This window comes from Apaloderma vittatum, unplaced genomic scaffold (genome assembly GCF_000703405.1).
Source record: "Apaloderma vittatum isolate BGI_N311 unplaced genomic scaffold, ASM70340v1 scaffold4107, whole genome shotgun sequence".
NCBI classification, from domain to species: domain Eukaryota; kingdom Metazoa; phylum Chordata; class Aves; order Trogoniformes; family Trogonidae; genus Apaloderma; species Apaloderma vittatum.
In genome coordinates, this window is record NW_009727681.1 from 2,257 (window position 1) to 24,669 (window position 22,413).

At 38.3% G+C, this 22,413-nt stretch overlaps 1 protein-coding gene across 1 annotated transcript in view; it reads left to right on the plus strand.

The window, feature by feature from the left end:
- Nucleotides 1–6,986: 6,986 nt before the first annotated feature.
- The window catches only part of AMPH (amphiphysin), a 59,181-nt gene continuing 43,754 nt past the window's right edge, over nt 6,987–22,413 (plus strand). The window contains exons 1-3 of the mRNA XM_009873746.1: nt 6,987–7,094; nt 8,113–8,193; nt 16,970–17,024. Of these exons, the coding sequence (XP_009872048.1) occupies nt 6,987–7,094; nt 8,113–8,193; nt 16,970–17,024 (244 nt within the window). The remainder of the gene's footprint in view (nt 7,095–8,112; nt 8,194–16,969; nt 17,025–22,413) is intronic.

The following is a 22,413-nucleotide window of genomic DNA, read 5'->3' on the forward strand; positions in this document are numbered from 1 at the left end:
TCGGTCTTGTGACTGAAAAACTTTTTGCCTGATTATTACTAAACTCCCAGCAGACAGGAAGAACAGCATATACTCACTGTGATAAATCCAAACAAAGTTGTCTTTTTCAGGTATAATTTAAATCTTTAATTAAGAAAGCAAAACTATAGTAATCACAGATAAATTAAAGTTTTATATTTTGTATCTCTGTTCTTGGCCCAGGAAAATCTTATTTGGAGATAGGCATGATAAATTATACTAGGCTCCTTGTGCAAGGATAAGCTTTAGTGGCCCTTCCGTACAGGAGACAGAATTGTTTATTGCATTGTGGCTGCTTCCAGCTCAAGAGATTTTTGTGCTAAATGTCTTTGTAGTTGATTTTTATATTCTATTGGCAAGATCTCAGAAGTTAGTTTTAAGAAGGCAATCTACTCTATTATTTATGATTATCCAAATCTAATTTGGATAATTAGTTTTGTCAGTGGCAATTCTTTTACATTTGATTCTATGTTACCTTTTGTGCTTTGAAGATACGATGAAGAAAATATTTCAAGTAGCGCCTTTAGCCTTTTTTTCCCAGTTCTTAAGGGCTAGGAGTATCAAGTAAATAGACAGCAAAAGAACTGACTCGTTACCAGGTGATGTAAACATCAGAATAGAAATTATTAATCATGACCTTTTGGTGGGATCTTCAAAAAAGTCAAGATGATTCCCTTGTCTTTGGTGCTGTAAAAGGGTAAAGGATCAGATAGTCACTTGCTCTGAAAAGCTTGCAGCCCGAATAGGGCAGAAGTTCAATAGAAGATTGGGTCACGAAGTTTTCACATGAACAGAGTAAAACATTATCGAGGCAATAAATAACATATTTCTTCCATTGCTGTTATTTTTTGGAGGAAGAAGTATTAAGAAAAGTTTCTGCTCAGCAATGAGTATAGAGAACAAACTGATGGGGAGTAGGAAAGTGGAGGAGCTAGTAAGAGGAAGGGAAATAAGTTATGAGGACAATATAAGTGAGCCTGGATGCACAGCCAGTTTCTACAAGGCTGAGACACTGGTCACTACTAGAAGGCTATCTAGGTATTTTTCAGCTAGGTGAGTATTTATAGGCAGAAACAACAGCATCTGACAGGATTTTTTTTATTAATTCCACAGAGTAGCCCTTTGATTTTTCGGAGATGCAGTAAACGACACTGAAATTCAGCCAAGGGTATTATTGCTAATTGTGCAAGCAGTTAAATTTAGTTCTTGTTCAACCAAAAGAAGTAATCAATTTTTTCAAGAAGTGCAAGAGCAACAATGGCCAGAGAAGGGCAAACAGACTGTCTTTCCAGTTCTTCAAGATGCCTTCTTGTTCACTCTTGTATACTGCTCTAGTGCAGATAAACTGAACACAGCAGATTTCTTTCCTATGAAATTTCTTTTCACAGGAAGATGGCTCAAAGATTAAGATGCTAGCCTAAAATAATCAGGTTTGGTACACTGCTTGTGATCAGCTTCCTCTGAACTTGGCGTAAATGTTACTTGCCTTTCCTGTACTTCGGTAAAGTGAGCAAAGAATCAACTATTATTGCATGAAGAGAATTTGAGAGAAAAAAATACTCAAAGTTTGAGGATTTTAAGATCTTGCTATGATATTAATAGCTCAATTCAGCAGCCCACACAAAGACTGCTTAAGTTGTATCCTGCCTCGCCTCAAGCTGCTATTCCAGAAGACACTTCCAAAGGTCCTGTGTCATGTTTGCCACCTGCACAGAGATGTTTGAGACATCTTGTGCAATCTCAGATGCCTACAGGAAGGCAAATTAATCAAACCCATAGCTGATTCTTTACTTTTAGCTTGGTCCTGGTTCTGTCATAATTCTTTTTTTCCCTCTAATTTCCTTCTTTGATTTTCAGTCTTTTTTCTCCTTTACATCTTGGTCTGTGTTCTTTCTTGTTTCTTTCCATTTTAACCTACATTTTGCTCTTTAGGCTACATCCAATGAAAATCATTTACGAAGTACCATTCCAGCATCTCTACCTGGATTCCTCCTTCCTGTTATATGAGTTAGTCATACAGAGTAGACTGGAAAAAAAAACCAGTCTAACATCTTGTTTATATTTTTGAAGTACATGGCAGTTCTCTGAAGCTTTGCCACACTTCCACATGCACTGAGGATAAGCACCTTTCAGAATACATGCATAGAGTCTGATGAGCCACTTTACCATGTGGGAGAGCCCCATATCATTAAACCCTGGGAGGGTCCTAAAAGACAAGCATGTGAGGTCCCTGTCATAGCTGTTAGTGTCCCTTTCCTTCTCACCAGTCAAATGAGACCCTGTGAACTTCAAAGCTCATCCTTCAGTCTCCTTAAAGTCCTACTGTCCAGCTGAGCTTTACTGCTGGACCTCTTAGAATCATACTTATGCAGAGTGATATCCACCTACTATTGTGTTAAATTTTGCAAGGGTGCCTGCTTTCAGTAGACCAAACTTGCTGGATATTGCAAAGAAAAGGGTGAGTAATGGTCTATGCATTGTGGTGCACTGGAATGTGCAACCCCACGCTCCTTGTAAAGTACTTTCTGGTCTTAACCAAATGGCCAAGGACTAATGTAGAAGTCTGTGGCCTCATTCTAAGAGGAATCATAATCTTGGTTATTTTGTGAATCTCTCTAGAGCATTTCTACATTATCTGGACAATTATGTACAATTAGATTCTGTAATTTGCAGAAAGGTTGTTATGATCATCTTTCATAGCATAATGTTCACATTTGTCATTTAGGCTGTGTAGAAAAACTGCCTTTCCCTCTTTCTGTTTTGATTAAGCAAACATATCTTAATGTTGTATGCTTGCCTGGATATTATTCAGTACTATTCTCATTTGTTAGCAAGCTGTTCACATGCATCATGGTATTTTACAATTCTCAAAGCACCAGCAAGCAACAGCGAACAAAAAAAAATGGCAAAAGAAAAGCAGCTATGAGAAAAGTTGAACCTTTATGCTTCTTGAAACAGCAAATACCACATCAGAATTTCACAAGCAGTAAGGCAATACATCAATAAGAAAAATCCATCAAGGCTATAAAATTTAAAGAGACCTCATCAGGAATTCATTGAAATGCAGTTTGTTAGAGATTAGAAGAGGGTTCTGGAAGAGTGTCACTGCGCCCTTGTTATGTATCTTCCCTACGCATCTTCTTTTGAGGTGTTGGAGAGAGATTGGTATATTATATGGACAATTAGTCTGACCTGTAAAATAATTTTTATGCTTTTCCATACCTGAGAGTACCAAGCAGCTGCCCTCTTCTGTTGCTTAGGCCATATTTCATGCATTAACGACTGCTCTTTTATTTTGTGACACTATACAGCAGAAATTGCCTCTTTCATATATTAGGGTAACAATTTTGGAGTTGCAGTCCTCCACTAAATGGTACGTTCCCAAATGGCAGTTTACTGTGATTACCTTTCTCCTAGTATGGGATCCACTGTGTCAAACTTCAGAAATGAAATTCAGCTCTAAATGGTGAGAAAATGGGGATTAGTTGCCTGGTGTAAGAGGAACAAATAACAGTAGAATAATAGTTATAAATACGTTGTGTAACACTGAAGATAGGCTGTAATTTGCTGGATGATCAGTTTTTCTTCTATATATCATTAATAGTGCAAATGTGCACAGAAAAGAAGAGTGATAACTACAGATCACCTAATGATCTGGAAACCTGAGCTAAGCTTAATCATTTTGTAAGATCAGTCATGGAAATAACGTGGACTGCAGATTCTGCTGAAGATGAGGAATAAGAAAAACTGGTCAGAGAAGAGCAAGAACATAGGTGTTGCCAGGCTTCTGCTTCTTTCTGTGTCTGAGCTCTTTTAAATTTATGGACTATCTCCATGGTAATCCTTTCTTTAAAAAAAGTATGCGGGTTCTGAGTTGGAGGGTCATTCTTTACTCCTTAATAATTTAAAATGTGTTTTTAAAATTATAATCTCTGTGTTTTATGCACCAGTGGATCTTCTTGAGACTTCAAAAATAGACCAGCATCACCCACACAAAGCAATCACTTACCAGTGAAGAACTTTATTGTAGTGTCTTTGCATTTTCTATAGCCCTCTTAGCAAAATTCTGTGTTCTTTTCTAAACACATTTTCAGGTTTTTGAGAGTCTGTCAATGACAAAGGGATTTTTTTTCCCACAACCATTCAGCAGATATTGAGAACAGAGGCTTGAGCAAACATTTGTCACCATCAGCTGCTGTTTCTGCAGGAACACAATGGTGGAATAGCAGCTGCACCAGTACAAAGACAAACCTGAGTTCTTGGAAAGTGTATGGCTGTTATAGCATGGAAAGTGTGAAATTCAGTCAATCTCTTTGAAAAGAGAAGCAACTGACCCTGTTGCATTGGAGCTATGTTGGGATCAAAGTATTTATGGCAGAATTGAAACTGAGCAATATACTGTGCTATTTCATATATACGTATCTTAACTCCAGGATAAAATAGTAATTTATACTTACTAGGTATGTTCTGGTTGCTGAAATATTTAGTTTACAAAATCCTAATAATGTTAACTGTGGTGTGATTTCTGGCTAGGCTAAAAATCTGAGCTTGTTTGGAAAACCCAGGCTTTAACCCTACAAAGAAAGCTTTTTTTTAATCTCCCTAAAGTGCTTAGCTGCTTAACTTATTAGCATGAAAGCCAAATAATGTTGATCTTTTGCTCTGTTTAGTCAGAAGCTGACTCCAGCACTCTCCAATGGAAATTCTTGGAGCAAAAGACAGAAAAAAACCCCTCGAACAAAATCCACTTTATCTCTTGACTCACATTGCCCACCTATGATAATACCAATAGCTTTGCACAAGTACTTAAGACTTTAAGTCATATTCTATGTAAACTAATTTCGGCAGTAATTAATACAATACCAAAAAGGTCCTGGACTTTATATTATCTAAATGCATATTGCTTATATACAGTTATAACTTTGCTCAAAAAATCCTCAAAGATGAAACAAATAACAGCACTAGAGAAAATTTTAACAAGTTTTAAAGAATTTTTTTTTTCTCATTAGGAAATTCTGACTAATTTGTATGAAATACATATCCTCAAAACAAATAACAAATAACAAATAACATAAAAAAAATCCTCAAAACAAATAACAGCACTAGAGAAAATTTTAACAAGTTTTAAAGAATTTTTTTTTTCTCATTAGGAAATTCTGACTAATTTGTATGAAATACATTGTGCATATTATAGTCCTGCCATGTAACAATATCAAAAAATACCTCTCTGTCCATCTTCTTTTTCTGACCATATTTTGAGTTTTCAGTGATGGAGAGAAATGGAGGCAGGATAAGACTGTTGACTTTGACATTGTGATAAAATAAGTTTTGGGTTTAAATGTCACTCAAGTAGATATTGTTTAGTTAGATATGAATGTTACCTCTTTGGAGAGGAGACTTTTTATTAGTTGGACTAATATGTAATTCCATGAATGTTAAGATTTACATATCCATAATCCAATTCACTCTTCCTGCCCCACTTTGCAGAAGAACAACCAAGGAGCATATTTATAATGGTTCTCCCTCTGGTTTCATTTCAGCTACCCACCTGTTAATGGCAATATCATGTGGCTTTAGTGAGTCTTGAGTATTAGTTCTGCTTCTTGTTTTTAGCACCCTGCTCTCACACTTGAGTGAGAGTCAGTAGATACATTTTGGAATTAGTTCTGTTCCAGGTTCCATTCTTTGATATAGAATCATTGAATCATAGAATCATAGAATTGTCAGGGTTGGAAAGGGCCTTAAAGATCATCTAGTTCCAACACTCCCACCATGGGCAGGGACATCCCCCACTAGATCAGGCTGCTCAGAGCCTCATCCAGCCTGGCCTTAAAAACTTCCAGGGATGAGACTTCCACCACCTCTCTGGGCAACCTGTTCCAGTGTCTCACCACCCTCATGGTGAAGAACTTTTTCCTAATGTCCAGTCTGAACTGATCCATCTCTATATAGAATTGTGGGGATGGTATTAGGATTACATTTGGGAAAAGACTTAGTAAACATCCGTTATCTGTGTCTATGGCATGAGCTGCAGGACTTCCATGAGGGCAAGTATCTTTAGCTGGTGTGGAACTTCTAGTTCCAACCATGTGACGTCTCTCTAGTTCTGGTTTGGATTAGGATTAGGAAAATTCGGAAGTTATGTTGTTAATGGTTGTTTAATGTAACTCTGGATTAAGATTGGGGTTGGTGTTTGCAGAGGCCAAATTCTAACGTTCTAACACGGCATCTTAGTCTTAGTTCAGATAAATACCTGTAAAGAAATTGAAAGTTGGAGATATAGGATTAAAAAAACCACAAAATGTAGGAGGTAGGTGCTGTGAGAAATAGGTTGTTCCCTTGTGCTATTGGGCCTGAGTGCACATCTGGAGACATGGATGTGTGCCATTGATATTTTGAGAAAAGAGTTATGACAATCTTTCTTGCTGCCGTTTGTTACCTATCTTACGAATCTCTCAGACTACAAATAATTTACTTGCTACTTGTTCCTGTGAACATGATTTGAGTGTGTCGCTGTGGTCAGGAGGTTTACCTGGCAGCCACCTCTGTGAGACGGAAATGTTGGATTTTCAGAGAGCTGCCTGGTCTTGCCACAGAGAGGGGCAGACAGTTTGGCTCAGTTGTGACAAGGAGTGATGTGAAGGCCTCTGATGATTCGAAATATTAAATGATTGCTCTGAAAAACCGTCTGTGATACTTGTTAATATTTTATTAAGAGGTTGGTGATGAGAGCGTGTGAAGTCTTTGGGACTGGTCAACAGGCTTAAAATCTGCCCAAATGAACCAGAGAAATTTAAAACGTGAAACATAGCTATTGGCAGCAAAAGGCTAGTCTTTATTTCCTTTCTGATGTCATTCTTTCTGATTTTCAGCTGTAAATATGTCAAAACTTCCTTGCAGTTCCCCATACCAAGTCCACAGATAGTGTCTCATCACCTTCATGATCATCTTGGCCCTTGGGTTCCACCATGGCAATGCTCAATGCCCTGTTGAGCAGCCTGGCCTTACGGTGTGGTACTGGCTCTAGGGTTGGGAGAGACAAGCGGTTGGAGAGAGAATATGGCAGGAGTGGAGCTGTACAGTCTTTGTTTTGAGAAGAATAGGTTGTGATGTTTATATGTTTATTCATAGCATCAGTTAATTGCTACTGTTTCTATTGTGTGGGGTTTTTTTCCCATTTGTTTGTTTCTGTTTTCTCCCGTGAAAATGGAAAGTTTGGTCAATTTATTGTGGGAAAGCAATCTGAACATCACCATGTGAGACAATTCATTCTGCACACAAATACTCTATAAAGAGTTGGAGATTTCTTGAAAAGAAGGGTGAAGCCTATTTGAAGCTATGTAGAAGTCTTCAATATTAAAATGAATGGATAATGTCGGGATTTAATAATAGAATGCATTTATTGTAGTTGAATACAGTGTAAAGTGTAGCAGTGTCAAATTACTTTTGAGATCACCATAACATAAATAGCCCTTACTGCTGACATGCTGCAGTATATTTATTATCTAGCGGATGACAAGCCACTTCTGAATTAATGAGGGGAACAAATATAAACACCAATAAAACTTTTAAATAAGCATCAACTCGAACAATTTCTCATGCAGCGTTTCTTTATTCTCTATGAATTTATGTTGAAAATCATGCAGACAAGGATAATGTTAATACCATTTGATGTAATGAGCCATAGACAGAAGAAAAAAAATGAAATTTGGTTTTTTCTTTCTTTCTCTCTCTGATGGAGATGACAACTCACAGTTTCAACAAATTTATCTCATTCTTCCTTGGTTTGAAACCCTGGGATTCTTTGCTAAAAGAAAAATTGCTTCATTAAAAAAACACATATCTACTCAAAGACGCCATACTTCGAAGTATATATCCACACACACATACACACACCATACTCCTGCTTTTATCCTTTTTATTTTGACAAAATACTTTACCAACTGAATTTCACAAACAGTAGTGCATGCAACACCCCCAAAAGTAAAATAGTTTTTAAGCCTAACTACAAGACAGAAACGTTTAAAGTAGCACTGGTTCTGTTGTGTTGCAGAAATATTAAGTTATTCATTTTTCTTACTCTTTTCAATATAGGTACTTCAAAAACTAGGAAAAGCAGATGAAACAAAAGATGAACAATTTGAAGAATATGTTCAGAATTTCAAGCGGCAAGAGGTCAGTTACTTTTTCAGTTCCTTTAGTTGTGTCTTAAGAAAAATGCAATCTATTTGAAATTGCTGACTTTGAAGAAGGTGCTACAGGGTAACAAGCAAGAAGATTTTTTGGAGTGGGATATAGGATTTTGTTCTGTTGTTTTCAAACAGTTGGATTTGTGCATGCAGAGGGTTAAGAAATACACATAAAAAAAAGGACATACTGTAATTCTGTGTAACACCATCACACTTGAACTCATTCGGATCAACAAAGTGATGGCGCTTTTTCAACAGCATAATTGAGAACAGAACCCAAACCCAGCTAAATGCAGCATTGTATTCACCTTCTTACAAAGGAGCGAGGTATTTTTCTGGTTTCATTTTGTGGATTGCTTTCATGAGGGGTATATAATAATACCAATTTTATATGAAGTGACCAGATGAATAGTTTCAGCCTGCTGTGTGTTGTTCCTCTCCCTGTTGGCACCGGGGGCTGTGATGGCGGTGCTGGTGAGGCACTGCTGTGGAGCAGTGCTCAATTGCTCTTAATGCTGTAAAATACAACACATGAAAACAAAGGTGCCCTGAAGAGTTTGTAATCTACTCCCAATGCAATGCTAAATTCTAACCTCAATTACTCCTTACTTTCTTGGACAGACTTTTGGGCTCAGAGGTGATTAATTGTGATTAATTATATAGTAGCTTTCTAGTACAAATTCATGCCTATCATGAGCTGCAGTAATACCACCAAGAAAATTGTCTTGTTATGGAAGTATGAACTGAGTTATCTGTTGTATCTTTTTGTGAGCTATCATTTAGACCTCATACAGAAAGGCACTGAAGGGTGAAGAACTAATCTCACGCATTTTAGAAGATGTAAAAATTAGCTTATGTCAGTGTTTGCAATTTCTGCCCTGAATCAGTTAGATCTACCACATGCACTTCTTTACATGTAAACAGAAACCCTAGATCCTGACTGCTAGGATGCTTATTAATTCTTTTGTGTCTTATGGTCACTTAGCTTTTATATTCCTCTCTCATTGTAGAAGGGAGGGACGTTTCAGGAGCCACTGTGCTGTTGTGTAGATCTTTGCTCTTCCGCAAAGATGAAAATATGCTGGGCTATAATTTCTTTCTTCTTGACTGTGCTTATGTTCCTGCCTATCCTTGCTGTCATTATCACAGCTGTTTACTCAGCTAGTAACTGTCACTAGAAATAAGGTGCATCTGTAAGGTTCTTATTGGATGCAGAAGAAGCAGCTGGAGCATCTCTATGAAGAAAAAGTTTTGTGGGATTTTTTTCTACCTAAAAATTTTTAGTGAAATTACAAAAGGAAATATGAAAGAGAAAAAAAATCTTTTTAAGCAAAATTACATCTCAAGTGTTTGTTTTTTCTGACCTTTACCAAGAATTTTTTGTAATGGTGATTTTCAGCTGAAAGTCTTGCTGAGGGCTAAGGAGGGTTTTAGCATTACTTCCTTTTTATTTCCCCCTTCTTTGATGTACAACAAACAATCAAGAACTGTGCAAGAACTGCATGATGCTAAATCCAGGCACAAATGTGACTTGGGGCCAGGGGAGGAATTGGGTAGGGAGGAGGGAGTGCAGAGGGACATAGGCAGATTTGACTAGGTCCCCTGGCACACCAAATGGGAGAGACTGTACGTTTCTTAAACTAATCACATGTGCTTACTGTGCTCTGCTGGTTTCAGTCTCAAGTTCTGTTATGCTCAATTCTTCAAATACAAGGCAGAGAAAAAGTTACAAAAGCACTGTTTCTGCCATGTTCACAAATAAAAGGTAAATAAATTGCTTAAATTTTCTTAGTTTTGTTCCGTGCTTTGATCTACAACTTACTAACAGGGCAAATATATGAAGCATTACAAAGTGCATCTGAATTAGCACTCCTACTGCTTAATACCTTGCAGAACTGCTTGCTTCTGTGAACTCAAGCAGTCATCTCTTTGTGGTTTCTGTTCAGTTCTGCTTTCAAGGTTGTCTCTGCAACTCTACAGCCTTCAGAAAAGAAAAAATAAAATATGTATATTAAAGAATAAAAAGGCAGTCTGGGTGATTGCACCTTGTGCTGAGGTCCACCAAACTGTTGATGTGAGCCATGCAGGTGGCTTGCAAACGGAACTGCCCTTGTTAGAGGCTGTCCCATCTTTTGCAATTCTCTCCAGGATTATTTGTCTCCGTGGTAGTTGCTGACCTAATCAGTCCTTTCTCTGGCAGAGGCAGTCTGAGAGGCAGTCTAGACTTGACTTTGTTTCTTGCAATCTCACATAGCAGTGATTTTTCTCTTCCTTGACTAATATACCTATGTTTGATTTTGAGGAAGACTGTCACTTCAATTCTGTGTCTCTTCGTAAGTTGTTTGTAGCAGCTGGTGCTGCCACTTGGGCAGTGGGGATCCTAGTAAGCTGAAAGCTGGAAAAAGCTGTGAATTTTTCTTGTTTCTCTGCCTTATTGAGCCTGCACCATTTGGGAGGTCAACTGGTCTTAAGTATAGAATGATATTTTTATTGTTAGTCTCCAAAGATTATAAATGGGGGCTCCCAGTTCAGCTCAGGGAAAGGATGGAGAAAGGAAAGAACTTAGCTCATTACTCTGGAAGCAAGTCATTGAAAATCTGAAATCTCAACATGCTCGAGTAGCAGATTGGATAGTAGGTATGTACCAAACTCAGCAGAAGGCTATGTGTAAGGATACGGCCAGCAAATCTATCTGTAGGAAAATCTCATTTAGACTCCCCAGTGATCTGTTCCCATCTCTTTCTGAATACTGCTAAATAAGAGCCCCTTCTGAACTTGACAGCCCAAACTTGAATTACCGAGATGAATCACCATGGAGAAACTGAGTCATCCCGTGTCTAGAGAGAACAGAGCACCGTGACTTTGCAGAGCCCCAGGACTTTCCCTCTGAGAGGCAGTAAGCTGCTGGAACTGAAACCAACAGTAAAAACATAATCAATTTTTTGCAGTGAATATGGCTATTATTTACCTTCCACTTAAGCTGTAAACTGAAAATGGCTACTCTAAATCAAAACTTGTGGAACAAACAAAACTTACCTAAAATATATGGCACGATGTGACATAAATTTTCAGTGTGTTGCATATAATTCCTTGAGGCTTAACCGTTTCTCTCTGCATAGATCATTGTGGATGTGCCTAACCTCTTAATCAACCCTGAAGTTCAGAGAGGGGGAATAAAAAGAAAATTCCTGCATATTTCTCTCAACTGTGAAAGCATCAAGTTCACTGGGGATTTGCCTGAAATTTCATCTCTATTCTAGTGTTCAGGCAACTCCATTTTAGGCTTTCTTTTTGTGACAGGAAGTTAAGTAGCAATTTCCTTATCCCCCAGGATATTTTAATGATTCACAGTTCTTGCTTCCTTTTTGTATGAGATCAATATTCTATTTCATGTCTATGCATATTTACCTCTCATTATTTTTCTGTATGTAATGAGTTTTTTTTATTTTACAAACTACAGTTAAAAAATTTTAGTGTTTAATTCATTATGTATTGTATATGTGCACAAGGAGATACAGCAATTGCTACTACAAAAGCAGCTCTCTATGTCATGTTGTCAGAATAAAGTAAAATGTCAAATGCTTTTATTGCTAGTTTATAGAATTGGGTGAAAATGAAGAGCCTTTTTTTTTGCTGTCAATGAGTGAGCAGAACCTGCTCCTCTGGACTGCTTTACTTAATGTGTGCCTCACAGTAAGACGTGCTCATTGGGTATATTTGTTATGGGTCCTGAAAAGGTTTATCTTGGCCAGATCTTCGTTTCATGCAAGCTTGCTTAGCTCCCTTACAGCTGTGGCACAACATTGTCTTAAATTTGTTCTATAAGACAGCATTTATTGAAGTGCTCTTTTTGCATCAGATGTGCCACTGATGAGTTAAGATACCCAAGATGAGATTCACCACTTACGCATAGGCACAAGATGTGCGTCACAGTGTCCCAGCTGGCCCCTAAATGTTGCTCCAGACAGAGGCACATCCTCTATCAGACAGACAGACCTCCATCATTCCTGTTGGCTCTGCGGTCCTTTTGAGCACCCCATGGCATCTCCAGCAGCAACAGACATGTTTTGGCAGCTGAACCTCTCCCCTAGAGAGTCCTCTTGAGCTGTCTCAGTGCCTGGACTACAAATTTGGTGCTGTCCTGGCAGGTACTGGGATGCCAAAAGCCTTTGTGTTTCCAGACAAGACTGCAAACTCAATTTTCTCAAGTGATTCAGTAGACAAATGGTTCAAAACAGCTTTTAGAAAGGGAAAAGAAGAAATGTATTTCTTTAAGATAAAGATTCCAGAATTTGGGGCACAGTTCTAAGAACTATAAGAAGACTGGAAAATCATAAAATAGAATACTCTGGTATGCAGATCGATTTCATAGTGAATTATGGATTTGTACTAATAGCCTTATATTTTTTTTAAGCTTCACTTAATGCAGTAGTCCTTTTTATTCATACTTCTGAGTGTCCTAAAAGACCTACTAGTAAATACTAGTATAAGTCTGAAGATAGAGACAATGCTGCCTTACATTGTGGCTAATAACTGCACATTGCAATAAAGGATGACTTCCAGTGACAAAAAAATCCTTTCTTTTGAGCTATTTCCCTGATGTCTTAGTGATGGAATGACAAAATTCCAGCATTAGACTTAGAGCTGCGTTAATAATTATCTGTCTTGCATTTCTATGGAGCAGGTTATTAAGTAACTTATGCTCCAGGTTCAACATTGACAATGTTTTTGACTCTCACCTAAAGCGGAGGCATTTATTTGGTTTTGGTATCAAGCACATGCTGTGCTGACCTTTCCTGTAAAGATGTATTCTGTTTAAAGCCTTTATGTGACATGATAGAAAAACTCTTCTGTTCTACTTAGAAAGCTGTGAATAAATGATGACTGGCAAATAGGTCATCCAGTTCCAGCTTTCATGGACGCAGGGTGGCCTTTAATTTCTGAGTGGAAGTAACAATTTTTTAATGCATCAGGAAGCAAAAGACACAAACTATATTTTTTATGGGTTTGCTCATTATTTTTTTGTCATGTTAGTATTAGAGCCAACAGTGCTATGGCCCTCATTGTCTTAATTCCAGTGCTAAAATATGTTTAAATACTAGACTTTGAGAAGAAAACTAAAATGAAACATACACAAGAATCAGTAGTAATGAAAAGGCTTAATGCTACTGCAAAAGTGTGTAAGACTTGTGGCTGTAGATGAAAAGATCCTGAAGCACTGAGCCTCCTTGTCTCACTGGGTGCATGTGTCTTAACTAGCTCTATAATACTGACCACGTAGTAAAACCTGTCAGTAGCAAAAGGGATCTGCAAACAATGCTGACTGTGTGCTGCAGAGTTCAGAGTACCGAGTTGTTGTTTGGGACATGCTTGTGGAGAGCTGTACTGATATTTCGAATGAGGGATGGGTTTTTTGATTATTAACATACTTCCCTTGCTCTTATGGGAAGTTTAATCTGCCTGACAGGTTTTTGGTAATTTGCATTTTGAGTTTGAGCAGTTGAGCCAAAGAGCACTGATTTCTAGTGCTGGATTCTGGTGAGAACATGCCTGCTGTTATCAAACAACGTAATTGTGAGAAGTTTATTATTAAGTACGCTACTGAGATTTCTCTCTGGAATTTTCTTGCGTATTACGAAGCTCTGACTCACTTTGCTGTCTCATGTAGAGCAAATAAAAGAAATTATGAAATTATAAAGGAAGCATCAGTGCTTTCTTGGGAAATCTTGTTTCAGAGGAGCACAGCATCTGCAAAATGACACCTATTTTTCATCACTCTTCAAGAAGCTGCACCTTAATTAACAAAATTGATGGCCTTAATGAAGACAGTTGGAGGAGTGGTTTCAGAGTCAGCAGATGCCTTCGTCTGATAGACCAGAAAGTAGGAAGAGTGCATCAGTAAATGTAGAGAAGGGGAAATACTAAATATGTGGTGATCTTTAAAACAGTGCTTTTTAAAACTTGTATGTCACAGTTTGCAAGATGTGCAAAACCAGCAATGCAGTGTTTTCATTCTGCAAATATTAACTAGTCTGTTAGGTGTTAACTTCACTAACAGTCAGTTTACTATAGCAAAATGTGTAGACCAGAGGCACGTTTTGCAGAATTCACAGGGCTATGTGCTTTTGATACAAATTTTTATTTCTGGGATTTTACAGAAGGCTCTAATTCTGCTATCATTGAAACTGAGAGATTCTCAAATTCAGTGGGGGCTGGCCCTTGCCCTTTGATACTTTAATGTCATGTGTCATACAACGTTTGCTAATGCAAGAAAATTCATATGGCTTTACGCTGCTTAGATATTTCAGTGATTTGTGACCTGTTAATAACCTAGACTGAGGGAGACATGTGTTAAAATTATTCTTTTCAATGAATTGTCAGAATTCATAACTGCGCATATGGCAAAATATTTGCATCTTTTTTTTCTTTTTACTGCTTTGACTTTTTCTTATACGTTTTCCTGAGCTGCAGTTGCTGATGACGCATGATGCTAATGAACCACAACAAACCTCACAGTGGTTTAGGGAACCAGCCGTAAAACTGCGCAGCAAAGTGTTTGAGCAGTCTATGTCTCTGACATGCCATTTGTGATTCTGCTAGTTAGTCCCAGTAACAAAATGACGTGTGTCTGAGTAAACATAGACCTTTTGCTGAACATGAGGACAGCTAACAGTGCTCTGAGCCTTCAAGATGCAGTTTGCTGCTCCTGAAACGTGAAATTCTTTAAAAATTGAACATTGTTATCATATGGACACGTGTTCAACTGGACCATGATGAAAAATCAAGTTGCTCTATCTAGTTCCGGATTTCACCACAAATGCACAGACCATGAATTGGACAGATAGTTACTATACCTCTGTGTGACTTCTCAGAGTACCAGGGATCCTCCTGGGAGGTGACTGGCATGCATAAAAGGGGAACTTGACTCCTCTTTCTGCCACACGTTTAATCCTCTTCAGATCTGAGACCAGGAAATTCTGTCCCTGGGTTCAATCTCCTTTCCTCTGTGGTGGTGTCGTTCACTTAAGGCCTTGCTCTACAGAAAGCAGACATCTTCTGTCATCTGCCTTCCATGCTAGCATGGAAGAAAAAATTTCATGGTAGAAAAAATTTCACCTTCAGAAGTGTTTTAGGATGATACTGTGTTATGTAGAATGATTAAATAGGTTGTCATGGTGTGTTAGGGTAGTACTATTTACTAAACCGTATCAAGGTGTGCATGTATATATTTTTTTAAGGGACACATCAAGCTGCCACTACTTTCAGAAGTTCCTGTTGGCTTTTAAGTAATTAAGCCTGAGATTTAATCCACTGACTACTCAATCTGTGCCTGTCTGGTCCTTTCCTGAAATAAAGGAAAAATTTGCCTTTCCATGGAGCATCAAATGCAGTCTCAAGCTGAGACAAGTTGGTGGGCCAAGTGCTCCTGTGCTTTTGCTGTTACTCAGCAGCTTCTCAGACATCATCCTGGTGGTTCTATTTCTGTGCTCAGAATTTACTTGATTAATGGACTTGATTAATGTGTTGCAGTGTGTGTTCTGGTGAACCAAGTAACTATTTCTTGAAAACCACCATTGGGATTTAATGTGGCTGCAGGTAGATGGTTTCTAAGCCCCAGATGCTCCCTTTCAACCTGAATTTCTTATGATCCTCTGTGTCTAAATGCTCTGAGCTTTGCTGTCGCTGATGCAAATCTTTTAATGACATCAGAAATCCTTTGGCTTAAGTGGAGTTATAACACCTTATACCAGTTGAGACTCTGTCTTCTAAAGTGTTCACACATGTACCCTTTTGAGTTCTGACTTTCACATGAAAAAAATGAGAGAAACTCCAAAGCAATCAGTCATATTTTGTGGCTGATTTTACCATATGGTGTTAACTGCATGTGACAAAATGCGATTTTAAGCTGGTTATTCCTATAGTTTCCAATTGCTTAAATAATTTGAAGGATATTGGGAACTAATAATATGGAGTGTTTCCAAAATGTTCAGGATATTGAAGGTGTTCTGGACAACGGCTTTTTAAGCAATCGAATATGTGCTATAGCAGCAAATATTTTTTTTGCAACTTCTAGGAACTGTGAAGTCCAACTTGTGAGACAATTAGAGATAAAGTAAAGCAATTCTTTTTTTTTTTTTTTGGTCTATTTTTTTGGTACATTTTTCAAAGGCTATTTGAATAAGATTAAGAAGTCCATTGTGGTGTATTTGCCAAGTGGTTAAGATTTCACAGCAGACTGCAAGATGCACTGACCAAGCTAAACAAAATAACTAATGCTATTGGTTTTTAGTAGTTATCTGCTTGCAAAATATTAACATGTTAAAATACTTGGAAAACTGCTTGCAAAAATAATAAGCCATTTATGTAAGGGCATGGATTCTCTGCAAGTCTAAACTGGCTTTATCTGAGTGGTTTCCAGTGGAGATGCACCATTCTTGATTATACTTCTTTGAGTTTCAGGTTAGGACATTGGCCAGGCTGACTTGAACTGGACCTTGGCTGTAAAACACACCTGTGCAGATGACTGATAAAATAAACTCAGAAATTTTAGCCTAGAGAGTACACTATGCCTAGAATCTTGGCCAGGCCACCTTTTTTGCATGAACCGTGCTTGTAATATGTGACACCATGCATCAAACAGCCCCTGAAACTGCTTTTTGTTGTTTTGACATACAGTGTATATTTTAAGGCATAAAATACAGCTGAAATGTGGTTTCATTTTCTTGCTTTTTGTGATTTTTTTTTGTGTTTTTCTTTTCCAGGCAGAGGGTTCCAGGCTTCAGAGAGAACTGAGAGGATATTTAGCAGCTATCAAAGGTGATTTTTAAGTTTTATGTAGTGTTTTTATAAAGCAAACTTTTTTAAAAAATGAGACAAGTAGGCTTGCTTAAGGTACGCAAAGACAAATAAAAGTAATACTGCTTTTGTCATTAGTAGACTACATTTCTGTTTTGGGTCCATCACAGGCTCTTTGGCCTGTTGCTGATGTCAACTCATGTGTACAGTCTTGCATGCGCGGCTCATTCTTGGTTGTCCTTTGTGTGCAGGACCACTGCCTGGATTCTCACATTGCATGAGTTTTGAGCACCTATAAATTCTACACAACTTGTTACTCATCTTTACAAGTGCTAGAATATGAAATATATCACATACAAGGCAAGGGATTGCTTGATCACAACTGTAGCATTTACAGGTGTTACTAGTTGAATGATGATCTCCCTCCAAAACATCACTTCCTCAAGATTTCTCATGTATTTCTGACTGCTTAATCCTTTTATTACTTTTTTTAGAATTTAAAAACTGAATATGAACTCTTTTGATACTACATTGAAAATCTAGGTAGAAGAAGGTCACTGGTCAGCGCTTAGATATCAGAGATGGAGTAAACAGCTATTTAAATCCTACTAGACATTTGTAAATCATATGCAGAGTGTTCTCTTTCTTATACTGCCTCTCTCTGGAGGAGTTGGAGGCCAGGTGCTAAAGGGAAGGGAATAAGAGTTGATGACTAATAGGAATGGTTTCTTGAGTTAAATATATATGTATGTATATATTTTTAACCTGGCTCTAGCCCAGTAAGGAAAATGTTACAAATGAGTATTAACATCCCTGGAAATCACTGTGTCTTAATAAAACTTCAGCAACTGTTGAGAGGCAGGGCAAAGGCTCTATTAAATGAGAATTGTAAAATGGGGAGCAAAGCAGTAGCTTAATGTCTTTGACCACATGTTATTTGCTGGATAGGCTGGGCAAGGAAAACCCTATACCATGCAAGAAATATTTTGCCTTGTTGGACTTTGCACAATTTCTTTTGTTCTTGCAGGAAATTTCAGTGTCAGTCATTTTTGGGGACCCACTGGATGCTGATTTTACTGTCTTATTTTTCAGTCATCCCTTCCCCACAGCCATTATGAGATGGATACTCAGAAGCAGCTGTTGGCCAGATGGCTTTTCTCTCACATAGGCTGATCATTTACCTGTTGCTTTGTTTTCTGTGTTGGTGATGATCCTCCTCTCCATGGTTCATTTTATTTCTCTCTCTCTCTTTCTCCTTTCTTAGTACTCTGTGCATTTGTTGTCATTTTGCTGGTTTAATGTCTAGTGTGCTACTCTTTGCACCCGGTTTTGTTTTTAACTTGGTGTGAATTTTTTCTCTGTGCAAGTTTTGCCTTTTTTACCAAGCTTTTCTGTTCCGCATCTTTCTCTAGTTACAGCCTGTAAGTCCATATTTTAAAATAATGTGCACCAACTTTCTTGCTGAGAATGAAAAGTGCTTGCTAACAGTTCATTATGCTTAAAAGATCCAGTCATAGACATCCTTGGCAGATGTGTTGGCGCACCTTTGTGCTGTGGAGTAAGCGGGCAACCTGAAATGGTAGCAAAGACCTTCCTAGATTTTAGATGGAAGAATCAGTTTCAGCAACTGCTACAAGTCTCTCTGTTGCTATTCTTTGAAGGACTGACATCATTAAAAGATTTTGGGATGGTAATGCACAAAAGCACAAGAAGCCCCATATTTAGGCACTGAAGTGGGATTTCTGCACCTAGGACATCTAAGCCTTGCAAAGATACTATCATCAGGGAGTAATTTTTCAGGGAGCCAATCATATAACTGGAAAATAATGTACTTGACATCATTGTACTCTTACACATGCAAGAAAAGCAGTTCTTTTTAAAGATTTTCAATAACTGTCAAAATAGCCAATTTAACCAAAAGCATCTTATGAAGCTGATATGTTGTGGACTTCAGTAACAAGTTTCATTTCACTGCATGACTTCTGAGTGACTGGATATTGACAGCTGGAATTACAAGATTAAGGCATAATTTAAGCAAGGAATGTTCAGTTGAGCCTTCTTATGACTGTCTATCCCTTCCTTTTAGTATACTTGACAATTTGAGGTTTAGTATCACACATTCTTAAAAATTTTTTGCTGTGTTCAGACTCCTCTCATTCAGAGGTGCTTCTTAGTCTTAGCTGGATCTTGATCCTTACTTCTGGTTACTCAAGGACTCAGAGAAACCATTTTATAAAGCTGTTACACTTACGAATGATTTTTATGTGCTGTTTTATTTCATCTGCGTAACAGTTTAATGTTTGCTATGTGTTGGTGGTGTTTGTACTGATCAGACTATGTACTATCCCCTATAGCTATAGTCATCTCATGCCATAATCTTCTGTCTCTTCCAGTCTCCTTGGCAACATGTATTTGGGTTCTCTGCTTCGTGATTTTTTTTTTTAAGCCTTTGAGAGCTGTAGGTGACTCAAAGAGTTTTATAGGCTGATTGTTAAAGAAACCCTAAATCAGCCTCCCGTTCTCTACCCTGAGGTCTTTGCAAGTAACGGTGCTAATGGGGAGATATAAACCTGTATCTGCATGCAGGTGGCAAGATGACAGAGGTAAAAAGGAATCCTGCATCACGAAAAAGAAGCACCATACTTTTCAGTTGGCTTAATGTAGTGAGAAATAATAGCTGGTCTACAGGAAGAGAAGGGGAGACTTTGGAGGTCTGTAAGCAGTTTTGCAGCCTACTTGTGACAATTATGGGAAGATAGATCATTTCACTGGAGAACTGCACATGAAGCTCTCTTCCCTACTCAGATAATTAAATATTAAGAGCCAGACCAAGGTGCATCACTCCATCAGGAAAATTACATTTCTCCATGATTAAGCTTAGATTTCTCCGCTGGGCAGTGAGGAAGCCCCACACTATATGGGTCCTTTGGCCAACATGGAGTCCCGGGACAGTCTCATTCTCCATGGGAGCTTGAGTGCATTGGAACTGTAATGGCAGAGAGTTACCTACCCTCTGCCTCTCTAACGTGCTTAATGGGAATGTCACTGCACCTCCAGCACCAGGATCCCCAGGATCTCCCACTATGTGAGGGAGTCTAGGAGCCTTCTGAGGTTCCAGGGAGAGTGATGATTTAATCTGAGAGCCTCAGACTCAGTAACTAGGTTATTTAACATAATTTTTCTTAAGTGATTCAATTATTTCAGTATTTGTAGTTAATAAATAAATGACCCAATTACCAAGAAGCAGTGGTACTAAATGAAACAATTGATATTAAATATGAATTTCTAACTGTTGATCAGCAGTGAAAATTCCTCCCACATTTTGCATTGCTTTATTGACTTGCTTTAAACAATTTCTCTTTCTCAGTGATGGCAATTAAAAACAGCTCAGTGAGACAGCCTGCAGTCTATGGCTGAGACTCTGATCTTCTTTAGTGCTGATTAATGCGTAAAAGGTATCAGCGCATAAGAATTCTATGTGAAAAATCACTGAATGTTGTAAGTTTATGCCCACAGACATGAAAAAGAATAGGAAACCACTGGATTGGTATTTACCTATGCACTCACTTGGAGTATTGCAGTAAACCTAACATAGATGCAGTAGGAGGGGCTGATCTTGGCCTGTGAAAATTATAGACTGAAGCCCCTGACTGAAGAAGCCAAGTACTATAATGGCCATTTGCTTCACGCTACAGCTGGATTTCACTGATATTTTTTTACAGGAATGTGGTAGGATGGAGGATTACCAGATTCTTGGAGCTGGGAAAAAAAAAAAGCAGAAAAGTTGGTGTAACTTTGGTATGACTCAAGCAGGGGATATTAAGTGTCTTTTAGGCAAATATATGCCTGAGTCTTGTAGTACTTATAAAAGAAGGTCTATCTAGGAAAAGATGCTCTACGCAAGCCTGGTCTGTGACCAAGCTTAGTGCAAGCTGCAGGAGGGATTAATGAGCAGCCGTGTCAGCCTGCTTGACAGACACAGGAATGTACATGGCAGATTTATCACACCCTGGGATTAAGGGCAGAAGTTCAGGTATCAGAAAGGATCAAATGTGAGCAGGGATGTAGTCTATGCATGGACAGAAGCAGCCTTATGAAGCACGACACCTGGAAAAATATTCAAAGACCATCTAGGGGGCCGGTTAGCTCAGTGGTTTGAGCGCGGTGCTGACAACAATGACCGACACCGAGGTCGCGGGTTCGATTCCCGCTCAGTCCCCATGTGTTGCCTGGTCTAGTCGAGAGGTGGCATCCCTGCCCAAAACAGGGAGGTTGGACTAGATGATCTCTAAGGTCCCTTCCAGCCTAGGCCATTCTATGATGATCTGTATTTTACTGTAATCCATCATATTCTAGGTTAAAAAAAAAGCCCCTTTATTCAAAAACCATTTCTTAGTTGGTGATATATCATCCTTAGCATTAACCATGATGGAGAAAAGGAAGAAATGTGTTGTAAGTTCTTGTGCTATACCAATTCTCTGAAGCTGAGTTCTAAGACTGAAAAGCACCAAGACAATCTCTGAAGAGATCAAGTATTCTATTTTGGCCCAGCACCTTTTGATTTAAGGTTGAAAGCTTATACCTTCTGACAACTGGGTCTTCCTTTGTACTTTTTCTCCCTCTTTCTCAAGCCATTTTCTTCCTTGAACCCAGGGTCCTTGGACAGATCTCCTTTCAGATTTTTCAGTATCTTTTGTACTATCGTAACCATTCCATAGACCACCATTAGTGCATTTATTTTCCTGTCATATTTCAAATGTATCTTTTGAAGTGCATGATAGAGCACCTACTGACTAGGTCAAGTCTGCTTTTCTAGACATTCAAATTTCAAATGAATTTTCCTCTTCCACTCATGAACATTTCTTTGTGCAGAAAATGCAGAAATATTGCTGTTGTTCCTAAATTCAGCCACCGAGCCGTTAATTCTGAAGATCACACTAGAGTTATTTTCAAGACAGCACATATGTGCTACAGCAAACAGACTTTGGCTAGAGAAAAAATGTATTTGGCTTTTTTCTTTTTAAAGTTATTGCTAGGTAAAAACATTAGCAGTGCTGTTCAGATTCTGGAATAAAGTCAGCATTTTAAAATTACTGATTCGGAACTGACTCTTAGCATCTTAGGTGAAGATCAGTTTGAATTCACTGAATTCAGAACAATATTCAACATGTAATGTGTTGGTGCTCCATCAAAATGGAAAGGCAAACACCAGTGCCTTCACTAGGGGCAGTAATTTGCTGAGGTCATAAATTTAGGCTCTTTCTCATAACATTTAAGCCAGTCTCTTCATATTTAAGCCAGTTCCTCTAGAATTACAATGATCAATGGTCCCATACTTTGTTTCATCTGTGGTGGCAAGAGCTCAAGAGGTTACTGATGCAGTTTGGCTGAGCACACTTCTCTCTAGACA